Source organism: Phocoena sinus, chromosome 3, assembly GCF_008692025.1.
Source record: "Phocoena sinus isolate mPhoSin1 chromosome 3, mPhoSin1.pri, whole genome shotgun sequence".
Lineage (NCBI taxonomy): Eukaryota > Metazoa > Chordata > Mammalia > Artiodactyla > Phocoenidae > Phocoena > Phocoena sinus.
In genome coordinates, this window is record NC_045765.1 from 62,719,814 (window position 1) to 62,733,325 (window position 13,512).

Genomic DNA, 13,512 nt, shown 5'->3' on the forward strand with positions numbered 1-13,512 from the left:
CTGGCTTTTTTTTTTTTTTAACATCTTTATTGGAGTATAATTGCTTTACAATGGTGTGTTAGTTTCTGCTTTATAACAAAGTGAATCAGTTATACATCTGTTCCCATATCTCTTCCCTCCTGCGTCTCCCTCCCTCCCACCCTCCCTATCCCACCCCTCTAGGTGGTCACAAAGCACTGAGCTGATCTCCCTGTGCTATGCGGCTGCTTCCCACTAGCTATCTGTTTTACGTTTGATAGTGTATATATGTCCATGGCACTCTCTCACTTTGGCACAGCTTACCCTTCCCCATCCCCATATCCTCAAGTCCATTCTCTAGTAGGTCTGTGACTTTATTCCCATCTTACCCCTAGGTTCTTCATGACCTTTTTTTTTTTTAGATTCCATATATATGTGTTAGCATACGGTATTTGTCTATCTCTTTCTGACTTACTTCACTCTGTATGACAGACTCTAGGTCCATCCACCTCACTCCAAATAACTCAATTTCGTTTCTTTTTATGGCTGAGTAATATTCCATTGTATATAGATGCCACATCTTCTGAGTCAGTTAGTCACAGCTGCTGCCCCTGGATCTGGAAAAGAACTTGATGATGTAGAAATGTGTTGTTGCCTAGCTGCAGAGGGCAGGCCTCATGTCCAGTGCTTTTTCAGCCCATGGAGTCTCAATTGGAAGCTGAGCCATCCTGCCCAGGCTCTATGTGGTAGAAGCAGAATGTATGGAGGCTAGAAAACAGGTTGTGATTCGGTGCCCAAACCTCCCACTCCAGCAGTGTGGCTGGTGCCAGGGCAGAGCTGGGGGAGTGAGCAGGCCTCTTACCTGACGTTACCCTGCTTGGCTGCACGTGTGGATTTCCTTGGCATTAGCTTAAGCCTGTGCTGTGCCTCTGGTGGCCATCCTCTTGTCCAGCACATCACAGCTGTGGATACAGCTTCCCTTCCATAAGTGTCCTGGCCTCAGCTTCATCAAGAGCCACATCGTTCTTTCAATGAGGAAAGATGGAAAATATGATCTGAATCTGACATTTGAATCATGATTCTGGTGGGATCATTCTGGGAAGATTTTTCTCTTGATGTGTGATGGAAACATCTGTGGAAATTCCCAGAATGGGCCAGTGCTTTGGAGCCACTAGTTAGGGCAAGAAGGCCCTGGAGGAGGTGAGAGCTTGGGGTTTGTCTGTACTCAGGGATGGCTAATGGGTGGGTGTGTGGTTGGTTGTTCGTTTCAGAATAACCATCAGCTGGACTGAAATCAAGCTGCCCTCTCCAAATAAAAGATAATTTGTGGGTATAACGTAGCCCAGTCTGGGGACTTGGGCCCCATGAATGATAGTTCAGATGTATCTTTATGTGTTCATGTGCTACCCTCCCTTCCTAGAGAAGAAAATACAGTGGTCTTTTATTTTATTATTTATTTATTTATTATTTATTTATTTTATATATTTTTGGCTGCATTGGGTCTTAGTTGAGGCATGCGGGATCTTCATTGAGGCATGCGGGATCTTTCGTTGTGGTGCGCAGTCTCCTCTTTAGTTGTGGCATGCGGGTTTTCTCTTCTCTAGTTGTGGCGCACAGGCTCCAGGGCACGTGGGCTTAGTTGCCCTGCGGCATGTGGGATTGAACCCACGTCCCCTGCATTGTAAGGCAGATTCTTTACCACTGGACCACCAGGGAAGTCCCTACAGTGGTCTTTTAAAACATATCGTTCTTAGTCTATGGGTTTTTAGCATTCTTTTTCTAATTTATGTAGATTCATTCATTCAGCTCATTTATTGAGCATCCACTATGCATCAGACCTAGTGTTGGAGGCTGAGGACACAGGGATGGACAAGACATGACCCTGCCCTCATGAGCACACAGCTCATGTCATGAGGCAGTTCACTGCCTCGAGGGTCTGCATCCCAGGGTACATGGAGTGCTAGGCCACCAAGAGGTCAGGACAGCAGGACAGAAAAGATTTCAAATCTAAGCAGAGTCTTGAAGGATTGGCAGCTGGAAGAGAAGAGGAGGAAGGGCATTCTCAGCAAAGGGAACAGCATGTGCAGAGGACCAGCAGCAAGAAAGAAAATGTTTCTTTGAGGGAGAGTCGACTGAGGAAAAGAGAGGTCTGGTTGCAGGGCCTGGGAATCCTGACAGGAGAGGAATGATGGGGGTAGGAGTTCCAAATAAAGGCTGAGCAGGAGCAGCCAGAGAGGCTAGAGGAGAATAGAACCTGTCAGCATTGTCGATGGCTAAGCTGTACCCATAGGATGCTGCCACAAAAACACCTGCTGGTGCTCCTGAGACAGGGGAGGTTGGAAGCAGAAACTGATTATGGTGGACTGAGGAGTGGATGGGAGGTAAGGATGTCAACTCAGCAAGTGTGGACAATTCTTTTTTTTTTGGCGGTACGCGGTCCTCTCACTGTTGTGGCCTCTCCCGTTGCAGAGCACGGGCTCTGGACGTGCAGGCTTAGCGGCCATGGCCCACGGGCCCAGCCGCTCCGCGGCACGTGGGATCTTCCCAGACCAGGGCATGAACCCGCGTCCCCTGCATCGGCTGGTGGACTCTCAACCACTGCGCCACCAGGGAAGCCTGACAATTCTTTTAAGAAGCTTGGCTGTGTCACCAAAAGGCATGCTCCATAATGTTCCCAGCAACACGATTTGAAAAGTCAAAGTCTGGAAACAACTCAAATGACCCTTCAGCAATAGAATGGTATATCTGCAAATAGAAAATTATATACCTTAATGTTGAGCGAAAGAAAAAAGGCACAAAATATTGTATGATTTCTTTTTTTTTATAACAAAGTAAATCAGTTATACATACACATATGTTCCCATAGCTCTTCCCTCTTGCATCTCCCTCTCTCCCACCCTCCCTATCCCACCCCTCTAGGTGGTCACAAAGCACCGAGCTGATCTCCCTGTGCTATACAGCTGCTTCCCACTAGCTATTGGTTTTACATTGGGTAGTGTATATATGTCCATGCCACTCTCTCACTTTGTCCCAGCTTACCCTTCCCCCTCCCCATATCCTCAAGTCCATTCTCTAGTAGGTCTGTGTCTTTTTTCCTGTGCTGCCGCTAGGTTCTTCATGACCTATTTTTTTAGATTCCATATATATATGTTAGCATACGGTATTTGTCTTTCTCTTTCGGACTTACTTCGCTCTGTTTGACAGACTCTAGGTCCATCCACCTCACTCCAAATAACTCAATTTCGTTTCTTTTTATGGCTGGGTAATATTCCATTGTATATATGTGCCACATCTTCTTTATCCATTCATCTGTCGATGGACACTTAGGTTGCTTCCATGTCCTGGTTACTGTAAATAGTGCTTCAGTGAACATTGTGGTACATGACTCTTTTTGAATTATGGTTTGCTCAGGGTTTATGCCCAGGAGTGGGATTGATGGGTCATATGGTAGTGCTATTTTTAGTTTTTTAAGGAACCTCCATACTGTTCTCCATAGTAGCTGTATCAATTTACGTTCCCACCAACAGTGCAAGAGGGTTCCCTTTTCTCCACACCCTCTCTAGCATTTATTGTTTGTAGGTTTCTTGATGATGGCCATTCTGACTGGTGTGAGGTGATACCTCACTGTAGTTCTGATTTGCATTTCTCTAATGATTAATGATGTTGAGCACTGTTTCATATGTTTGTTGGCATTCCATATATCTTCTTTGGAGGAATGTCTGTTTAGGTCTTCTGCCCATTTTTGGATTGGGTTGTTTGTTTTTTTGATATTGAGCTGCGTGGAGTGCTTGTGAATTTTGGAGATTAATCCTTTGTCTGTTGCTTCATTTGCAAATATTTTCTCCCATTCTGAGGGTTGTCTTTTTGTCTTGTTTATGGTCTCCTTTGCTGTGAAAAAGCTTTTAAGTTTCATTAGGTCCCATTTGTGTATTTTTGTTTTTATTTCCATTTCTCTGGGAGGTGGGTCAAAAAGGATCTTGCTGTGATGTATGTCATAGAGTGTTCTGCCTATGTTTTCCTCTAAGAGTTTGACAGTGTCTGGCCTTACATTTAGGTCTTTAATCCATTTGGAGTTTATTTTTGTGTATGGTGTTAGGGAGAGTTCTAGTTTCATTCTTTTACATGTAGCTGTCCAGTTTTCCCAGCACCATTTATTGAAGAGGCTATCTTTTCTCCACTCTATATTCTTGCCTCCTTTTATCAAAGATAAGGTGACCATATGTGTGTGGGTTTATCTCTGGGCTTTCTATCCTGTTCCATTGATCTATATTTCTGTTTTTGTGCCAGTACCATACTGTCTTGATTACTGTAGCTTTGTAGTATAGTCTGAAGTCAGGGAGCCTGACTCCTCCAGCTCTATTTTTCTTTCTTCAAGATTGTGTTGGCTATTTGGGGTCTTTTGTGTTTCCATACAAATTGTGAAATTCTTTGTTCTAGTTCTGTGAAAGTGCCAGTGGTAGTTTGATAGGGATTACATTGAATCTTTAGATTGCTTTGGGTAGTATAGTCATTTTCACAATGTTGATTCTTCCAATCCAAGAACATGGTATATCTCTCCATCTATTTGTATCATCTAATTTCTTTCCTCAGTGTCTTATAGTTTTCTGCCTACAGGTCCTTTTTCTCCTTAGGTAGGTTTATTCCTAGGTATTTTATTCTTTTTGTTGCAATGGTAAATGGGAGTGTTCCTTAATTTCACTTTCAGATTTTTTGTTGTTAGTGTAGATGAATGCAAGACATCTCTGTGCATTAATTTTGTATCCTGCTCCTTTACCACATTCATTGATTAGCTCTAGTAGTTTTCTGGTAGCATCTTTAGGATTCTCTATGTATAGTATCATGTCATCTGCAAACAGTGACAGCTTTACTTCTTTTCTGATTTGTGTTCCTTTTATTTCTTTTTCTTCTCTGATTGCTGTGGCTAAACCTTCCAAAACTATGTTGAATAATAGTGGTGAGAGTGGGCAGCCTTGTCTTGTTCCTGATCTTAGTGGAAATGGTTTCAGTTTTTGACCATTGAGGATGATGTTGACCATGGGTTTGTCATATATGGCCTTTATTATGTTGAGGTAGGTTCCCTCTATGCCTAGTTTCTGGAGGGTTTTTATCGTAAGTGGATGTTGAATTTTGTTGAAAGATTTTTCTGCATCTATTGGGAGGATCATATGGTTTTTATTCTTCAGTTTGTTAATATGGGGTATCACATTGATTGATTTGCGTATATTGAAGAATATTTGAATTTCTGAGATAAACCCCACTTGATCATGGTGTATGATCCTTTTAATGTGCTGTTGGATTCTGTTTGCTAGTATTTTGTTGAGGATTTTTGCATGTATGTTCATCAGTGATACTGGCCTGTAGTTTTCTTTCTTTGTGACATTTTAAAACAAATTAATTAATTTATTTTTTATTTTTGGCTGCATTGGGTCTTTGTTGCTGTGTGCAGGCTTTTTCTAGTTGCGGCAAGTGGGGGCTACTCTTCACTGCAGTGCACGGCCTTCTCATTGTGGTGGCTTCTCTTGCTGTGAGGCACGGGATCTAGGTGCCCAGGCTTCAGTAGTTGTGGCGCATGGGCTTAGGTTCTCCGCGGCATGTGGGATCTTCCCGGACCAGAACTTAAACCCGTGTCCCCTGCATTAGCAGGCGGATTCTTAACCACTGTGCCACCAGGGAAGCCCCCCTTTGTGACATCTTTGTCTGGTTTTGGTATCAGGGTGATGGTGGCCTCGTAGAATGAGTTTGGGAGTGTTCCTCCCTCTGCTATATTTTGGAAGAGTTTAAGAAGGATGGGTGTTAGCTCTTCTCTAAATGTTTGATAGGATTTGCTTATGAGGCCATCTGGTCCTGGGCTTTTTTTTTGTTGGAAGACTTTTAATCACAGTTTCAGTTTCCGTGCTTGTGATTGGTCTGTTTATATTTTCTAGTTTTCCTGCTTCAGTCTTGGAAGGTTGTGCTTTTCTAAGAATTTGCCCATTTCTTCCAGGTTGTCCATTTTACTGGCATAGAGTTGCTCGTAGTAATCTCTCCTGATCCTTTGTATTTTTGTAGTGTCAGTTGTTACTTCTCCTTTTTCATTTCTAATTCTATGACTTGAGTCTTCTCCCTTTTTTTCTTGCTGAGTCTGGCTAATGGTTTATCAATTTAGTTTATCTTCTCAAAGAACCAGCATTTTGTTTTATTGATCTTTGCTATTGTTTCCTTCAAGATTCCTTTTTAACACACCATTCCCACCACCACTATTGTTCCTTCTGCAGACTCCATATCCAGTTTCTGGGATTTATTGGTTTTTTTGCAGCCACGGCCTTCTTCACCTTTCTTTTTGGGACCCCCCAGCCCAAGCTGTAGGGAACATGATTGGGCTTTTGAAGCAATCTCATTAGCGGCTGAGTTAGCTTGGGTTTCAGATTGGAGATGGGAGAGAGGACCCCTCATTTCTCCCCTTTTGATGGGCTATAGCACTCAGCATAGCTCTCTCGCCAAAGAAATCCTTCTCACAAATTCTTCCTCATTCATTCATATTCTCTCTCCCCAACCCCCACCCCTTTCTTATGGAGGTGAAATTCACATAGCATAAAATTAACCATTTTAAAGTGAAAAATTCAGTGGCATTTACTATAATACTCTTTCAACCTCAACTCAGCCCTTTTTTTAACCTCTTTCTGGGTGAGGGTTGCAAAGTTAACATTTTGGTTTATTTGATATTTCTTGGGTAAATTCTGCACATGGTCTAACCCCTCACTTTTGGAGTTTCACAGCTGTTGTATCTTCTGCCTCAGTGGAAACTTCTAATTTAATGTCTTTTGTACATGGCTGTGTCCTTAGACCTTATAGAGCCCTATGAGGTGGGTGTCATTGTCCCTATTTTATAGGTTAGGAAACTGAGAGAGGAAAAATGACTTGCCAGTGTTACACTGCCAAGGAGGGGCAAGGCCAGGATTTGAGCCTGCTCAGATCTGTCCAGCAGCAGTGGCAGTGTTGTATCCACGTTGACATGAAATGGTGGCCAACAGCCTCCCTCCACAGCCTGCTGTGCCTTCTGTCCCCACCTGGTCTCTGTCCTCTGAGCCATCCTAGCAGCCCAGGGCTTCCTCATGAGCAGCAGTGAAAGGTCGTGTCAAGACAAAGCAAGAATATCCATGTCCCATCTCTGCCAGTGAGCAGGCAGGAGGGCTGCCCCAGCAGTCTGGACCTCCGGCCTGGCCTGAGCTGGGGCCTTTCCAGGTGCTGGATGCAGCAAGGAAGTCCTCTGCCAGCACAATTGACTGCTGGATTCTGGACACTAGAACTGCTCAGGCCCAGAGAGTGGCATAGTTTACTGGGTATATGTATAAGGAGACTGGAGGCCAAGAGCCTGTGCTCCTTGAGGAAGGCAGAAGGGAAGGTGCAGGCCAACCCATCAGTCCTGAGGCACTCCTTGAGGTGCTTGAGGTGACTCCAAGCTGTGTCACCTGCCTTCTGGTCTCAAGCACCTGGGAGCCTCAAGATGGGCTTCAAGTGTCTACAGAATGAAGGTCCCTGACACAGCATTCATCTGCCTGGGACTCTGAAGGCGGCTGTGGACGAAGGCCAGAAGTTTGTGTGGACAGCTCAGGGTGTCTGGGACTGGTGACTCCGGTGCTGTTCTCAAGGAGTGGCCCTTGAGCTTCCCACTAATTCTCCTTCTTGCTCTCTCCTTTCAGGGAACCCAAAAGGTGCGATGCTCACCCATGGGAACGTGGTGGCTGATTTCTCAGGCTTTCTGAAAGTGACAGAGGTGAATAAAGTAGACTCATCAATGCAGGTGTCTCTCAAGGACACCCTCAAGCCTCAGAGGTTTTTTGGGTTTTCTTTTTTTTCCCTGATACAATCTGGGCTGCCTTTCACAGGCAGGAGTTTCTGTTCTCATTAGAGCAACCTCACTTTCACAGATACTTTTAACCCCAAACACTGAAATGATCCATACCTGGTAAATATTCAGTTGATTTCTGAGAGTGCTCAGATCCCAGAAAGAAAAACGTGGAAACCTATTTTTCATTTTTAACTTCAAATATTAAGATACCTGATGGTTTTACGTATACCTTTATTTAAAAGTAATCGTTAATAACTTGTTTTTCCAAGTAGGTCAGGGTTTAATTCAGTCATTTTGTGTTTAAGGACTACTAGAGTCTGAGAAACAATGGCAACTGCTAATTTATAAAGCTGTACTTAAAAAAAGGTAAATCTAAAATCAAAAAAGCTTGATAACTTGACCTGGCAAAAACATGTTAGCACTTTTTAAGCGGCTAAGAAAGAAGGACCTTTTTCCACAAGTGGTGAGTATCTGAATGTCCTACACTTTCCTAAAGGAGAAAGGAATGTACCTTTTCCTATATAAATTAAGCTTTTTCTCTACTGTGGAGAAAATCGCTATCCACATTTATGCCAGATGGCATTATGGAGCATATGCCCATTTGCTATATATTTTGGTGGAAAACTGTGAGACACTGTTGGTAGCTGAGCCCAGACCAGGAGCCATGAGCAAGGTTCCCTGGGCTTGTCCAAACTCGTCCAAAAGCCAGCCCAGGAGACTGAAGACCTCTGTAAAAGGGCGGAGGGCAGGGAACTCAGCCAAGGAGAGCTCATCCCTGAATGGGGCCCCCTGGCCAGGGCAGCCCCTGTCCCTGAGGTCAGACCCATCCTGGAGAGTGGGGTCCCTCTTGGCCATCCGCTTTAAGGCCATGTTCCCAGGCTGTAGCTTATGAGGCCTGGTTCCACCCACCACACCTCTGTCCGGGGCACGTACCCCAGCCCCAGTAGGCATAGACCTAGGGTTCTCTTGGCCCCTTTCTCTCGAAGGAGGACCAGAAAGTGCCAACAGGCTGAGACCCTCTGAATCGCTGTCCGGGTGGCCCAGGAAAGCTGGTGAAGTGGGGCCTGAGGCAGATCCTGCAGCTGTGGGGAGGGAGAGGCATGCCGGTCTGGCGTGAAGACTGAACGAGGTGCAGGCCCTCCCAGAGGAGACTTCCCTGCGGAGCTCGACTCTGCTGGTTTATGTGTGCTTCAGTTGGCTCTTTGCTTCTGCAGATAACCTAGACCCACTGGTGCTTCTACCTAACACTCCGCTTCCTACACTGCCCTGTCTCTCTCTCTCTTTTCTTTCTGCGCCTCCCATCTTCCTCTCTCTCCTCTCTCTCTCACTTTTCTCTCGCTGTCATCTCACCTCTCTCTCTGTCCCCCCTTCCCCACTGCCCTTCCCCTCTTCATGTTTGCCCCTCCAGGTCATTTTCTCTTTATTGTTTTATGACTCTCTTGTCGTCTTCCTGTCAGTGTTTCTTTCCTTTCTGTCTCCCATGCCCGGCACCTGCAGAAAGTGATCTTTCCGAGACAGGACGATGTGCTCATCTCCTTCCTGCCTCTGGCTCACATGTTTGAGAGAGTCATCCAGGTAAGACGCCCGCCTGACTGACCGGGCCTTGCCTGGGCTCCTTCTGTTTTCTTACAGAGTCAGTGGGCTCCCACTTGTGCGGATGTGCATATTTCCTATTTGCCTTTAGCACACATGTTTGAGCGAATGGTGCAGGTAAGGCCCTGGCTTCAGGGAGGCACAGTCTGAGCCCAGAACCCAGAACCCTAGCAGGGTGTCACACTTGTCACTGGCAGCTTGAAGTAGAACTAAACTGGCCTGTCCTCGGAAGGTGCCACAGGGGTCAGAGGACCTTGGACCCCCTGATCTGTCCCTCCTGTGAGCACTGCTCCAGGGAGGACCCAGGCCTGCTTGTCTTACTGTGGACACACCTTGGCTGAGAAAGGCCCCAGCTGCTCAGAGAGCATTGCAGCTCTGCAGAAGTGCTTTACCATTCAAGCTCTGTGCAGTATGGCTCCATTTATGGCCCAAACACCTATATTCTGTAACTTTCATCACTCACTAAACTCCTAAAAAAGGAAACAAGACAGTGAAGTTGAAAGGGGAGTCAAACTATCATGGCCCCTCAGGCTGTGGATGGGACTGGTGTTATGGTTGGACCTGGGACAGGCCTTGTGGGGACACAGAGAGAATGGAGGAGTCCTCCTGAGGTTGTGGGGACAAAGAATTATCCGTGTGTGTCACTTAAGGGACCAGCCTGTGCATAAACTATCTCCTAAGCCTCTCCCGTTTTGCCTTGGGGGAGGTCTGGTACACTGGGGCGTGCTATCAAGCTTTCCAGACCTGGATTCACATGCCAGCAATTACCGTGAACTAGTTTTGGAACTCTAGGCAAATCCCTTTCTTTACCTCTGTGACCTTTGCATTCCTCATCTGTAAAACAGAGATTAGAAATTCTGTTTCCCGTATAGAATAGCTCTGAGCATGACAGAAAGGAGCCCCTGGCATACTCTTAGTCCCATTAGCAACCAGCCAGGCTCTGCCTGGCCTCCCACCGCCAACATTAGCAGCACCTCCAGTACTTGTGGGCACTGCATACCTTTCCAGAGTTGCCGAGGTATCCCTGGGGAAGACCACAGGCGCTCTGAGACCTGGAGCGGACACACTGATAGGGTGTTGTACAGCTCAGAGACTGAGTCCTCAGGGAGGCCCCTGTCCAGGCTTTGGGAGTAAGCTTAAAGGGGCAGGCACCAGTGAGACTGGCTGCTCTGGCATCTCCCAAAGGCTCAGGATTCCACCCTGTCTCCTGCTTCTTCTCTCCATGTCTGAGTGGGACTTGGTGGGGAGGGGTGTGTGTGTGTGGGGGGTGTCACCTCTAATGGCTTCCTTCAGTGTCCCAAGGCAGCAGCCAGAGCTGGGTGAGGGGTGTCACCGGCACCCTCCATGTGGGGCAGAGCTTTGGACAGCTCTGGATTACAGCCAGGAGTGACCGCCCTGAGGGACTCCTCCCTTCCTGTCCACTTCTTCCAGTCTGTCGTCTACTGCCACGGAGGGCGCGTCGGCTTCTTCCAGGGAGACATCCGCCTCCTCTCAGATGACATGAAGGCTCTGTGTCCCACCATCTTCCCTGTGGTCCCACGACTACTGAACCGCATGTACGACAAGGTGAGCTCCGCGGGGAGTCTCTGGCCAGGCTGAGCAACTGCATATCTGCTTGTTTGGACAGAGGCTGGAGCCCCAGGCAGGCTTTCTACACCACCAGCCCCAAGTCCTGGAAATTGCCTCTTCTCTTGTATTCTCTGACTGTCACCCCTCCTTCTCCTGTTTTCTTCCTATTCTCCAAAACCCTGGTTGGGAGATTTTGGGGGGAGGGCTTCTTTCCCAACAACGTGCCTGGGCCTTGGTAGCGTTAACCTTTAGCTGGATGTCACACATTCAGTGACCTCCTGCAGGGGCAGAAATAGAGTGTGGCTTCTCTGCTGGCCAATCTAGGCCTTCTTCCTGGGGGTGTATCTAGAGGTGGGACCTGCAGTCTTTACAGCTGTTTCCAACTTCTGTTCCTCAGATCTTCAGCCAGGCAGACACATCATTAAAGCGCTGGCTCCTGGAATTTGCAGCAAAGCGTAAACAGGCTGAGGTCCAGAGTGGAATCATCAGGAATGATAGTATCTGGGATGAACTCTTCTTTCATAAGATTCAGGTAAGAAAATGAACAAGTGATGATAGAGTGGCACCCAAGTGTCCAATGGGTGACCTTACAGAAGAATTAGAGAAGTTCATCCCAATGGTGTGTAATCTTATAAAACAGTAACTTTTTGCTAATGAAATCAAAGCTTAAGCTACCACTGAAATTTTAAAGGACCCATTTTTGTTCATTGGAGATGTGTTATATTTGCCAAAGGCAACCAGCAAGGAGGACTCCTGGAAAGTAAGTTCCTTGACCTCTATAGGCAGTAGGGCAGCTTTGCCCTTGGGTAGTCAGATTCACCAAGCAAGCAGCTCTTGGGGCTCGAAGATTCTCTTGCCCCTCCCTGTAACCTTGGCCACGGTGGCTTTCCAGTAGCACAAGGTTCTAGCCAGATGACCAAGAATCTTCCTTTCCCTCCGTGTTTCCCATCTCTTCAGCCTCTCCTAAACCAAGCTGTTTATGAATTACTCATTCCTGTCTCCTCACTAAAGTTTTAAAGCTGTGCATTACTCAAAGAACTTGTAGTTAATGTGTACCAGTACTCATTTTTCCTTACTACTCTATTTTTAGCTATGAAAATTAATATTTAAAATCTTTTGGCTCAACTTACAGAAACAAAGTGTTTAAAAAATTCTTTGACCTCTGCAGTGCATAGTAAATAGCTCATGGCATTGATTTAGAAATGAAAAAAGGCCATGCCATTAAGGTGGAAGTGGGAAGAAATTGTCCTCAGTAATTGTATTGGATGCTTGCAAATGATGGGAGAGTGAGGGAACAGCTGTGTATTTTAAGAAAGGGAGAACCAAAATTATAGAATGCCACACAGATTAATGGCCCTTATCTCAAAATACATAAAAGAGTTCGCCATATTGTGGGTTGGATTGCAAAGCTGATTGGGCTGATTCCTTTGGAAGAAGGGGGCTTCCTCAGCTCATGTGTTGTACAGCCTCAGGCGGCCTCTCTGATCCCAATCCTAGGGTCCAGGTAGGGTACAGCTGCTGAACGTTGATGTTAGGTGAGGCCCAGGTGCGCTACACTCCACTTGCCACAGCACAGACTCTGGCAGGTTCTTCTCTCTTCCCACAGGCCAGTCTTGGTGGGTGCGTGCGGATGATTGTTACTGGAGCAGCCCCCGCGTCACCAACGGTCCTGGGATTCCTCCGGGCAGCTCTGGGGTGCCAGGTATTTCCTTTATGTGGCCTTCCCTGGGGGCAGTGGGGTGAGTGTTAGGACAGGGCAGGAAACCCATTATACCCTCTACTGTACAGAGAAATATTCTAGGGGCAAGATGTTTGTGGAATAAAAGCTCCCTTCTCTGAAGATGTAAAAAGCCCAGGGTCACTGAAAGCCAAGAATACCTTGTGACATTGTGGAAAGCCCAGATGTGTATCCACTCTGGGAGAAAACTGTATATGGATCATCAGTGTGCTGGAGAACCTGTCCCACACCTGTACCAGCATCTCTGCATTCTCCAGCCTGCAGGCTATTTCCCAGCCCAGAGAAGGAGCACGAGGGAGGGGGATAAAAGTTCATTTGTGTGTTTTTATTTGATTCAGTAGGTTTTGTCATTGCTAAAAAAATTCATTCCTTTATTTATCCATTCAATTAATGTTTGTCAGGTTCCTACTTATGCAGACTATAGTAACATAGTTGTGACTGGTGGGTTTTAAGTAAAGTAGGCACATCTACTTCATAAATGTGCATGCTTAAAATTTTATCCTTTAGAAGCCGTGGGCTTCTTGGGAATTCCCTGGCGGTCCAGTTGTTAGGACTCAGTGCTTTCACTGCCATGGGCTCAATCCCTGTCCTGGGGAACTAAGATCCTGCAAGCCGCCAAAAAAAAAAAAAAGGAAGGTAAAAAGAAGCCATGGGCTTCTTACGCTGACTTCCTGTTCTACACCAACATGAGCTGACCGCTCCTAAAGGCAGCTCTCCCACATGGTCTATTCATGTGAGCACATGGGGCTCTGAAGGGGAATATCTTACAGAGACAAAACCTTTATTGGATTTTAAAATGTTTGTCTTTAATACATTTTATTCAAAT

The 13,512-nt window shown here is 46.1% G+C and overlaps 1 protein-coding gene across 10 annotated transcripts in view; it reads left to right on the forward strand.

The window, feature by feature from the left end:
• ACSL6 (acyl-CoA synthetase long chain family member 6) overlaps positions 1-13,512 on the forward strand; it is a 59,404-nt gene that overhangs the window by 28,268 nt on the left and 17,624 nt on the right. For 4 of the 10 annotated variants that reach the window (XM_032626820.1, XM_032626825.1, XM_032626818.1 and 1 more), the window contains 5 exons: positions 7,638-7,711; positions 9,284-9,361; positions 10,811-10,945; positions 11,346-11,480; positions 12,555-12,650. In XM_032626820.1, the coding sequence (XP_032482711.1) occupies positions 7,638-7,711; positions 9,284-9,361; positions 10,811-10,945; positions 11,346-11,480; positions 12,555-12,650 (518 nt within the window). Of the gene's footprint in view, positions 1-7,637; positions 7,712-9,283; positions 9,362-9,418; positions 9,497-10,810; positions 10,946-11,345; positions 11,481-12,554; positions 12,651-13,512 lie in introns of all 10 variants that reach the window. The other 6 variants (XM_032626822.1, XM_032626817.1, XM_032626821.1 and 3 more) reach the window with 3 other exon arrangements.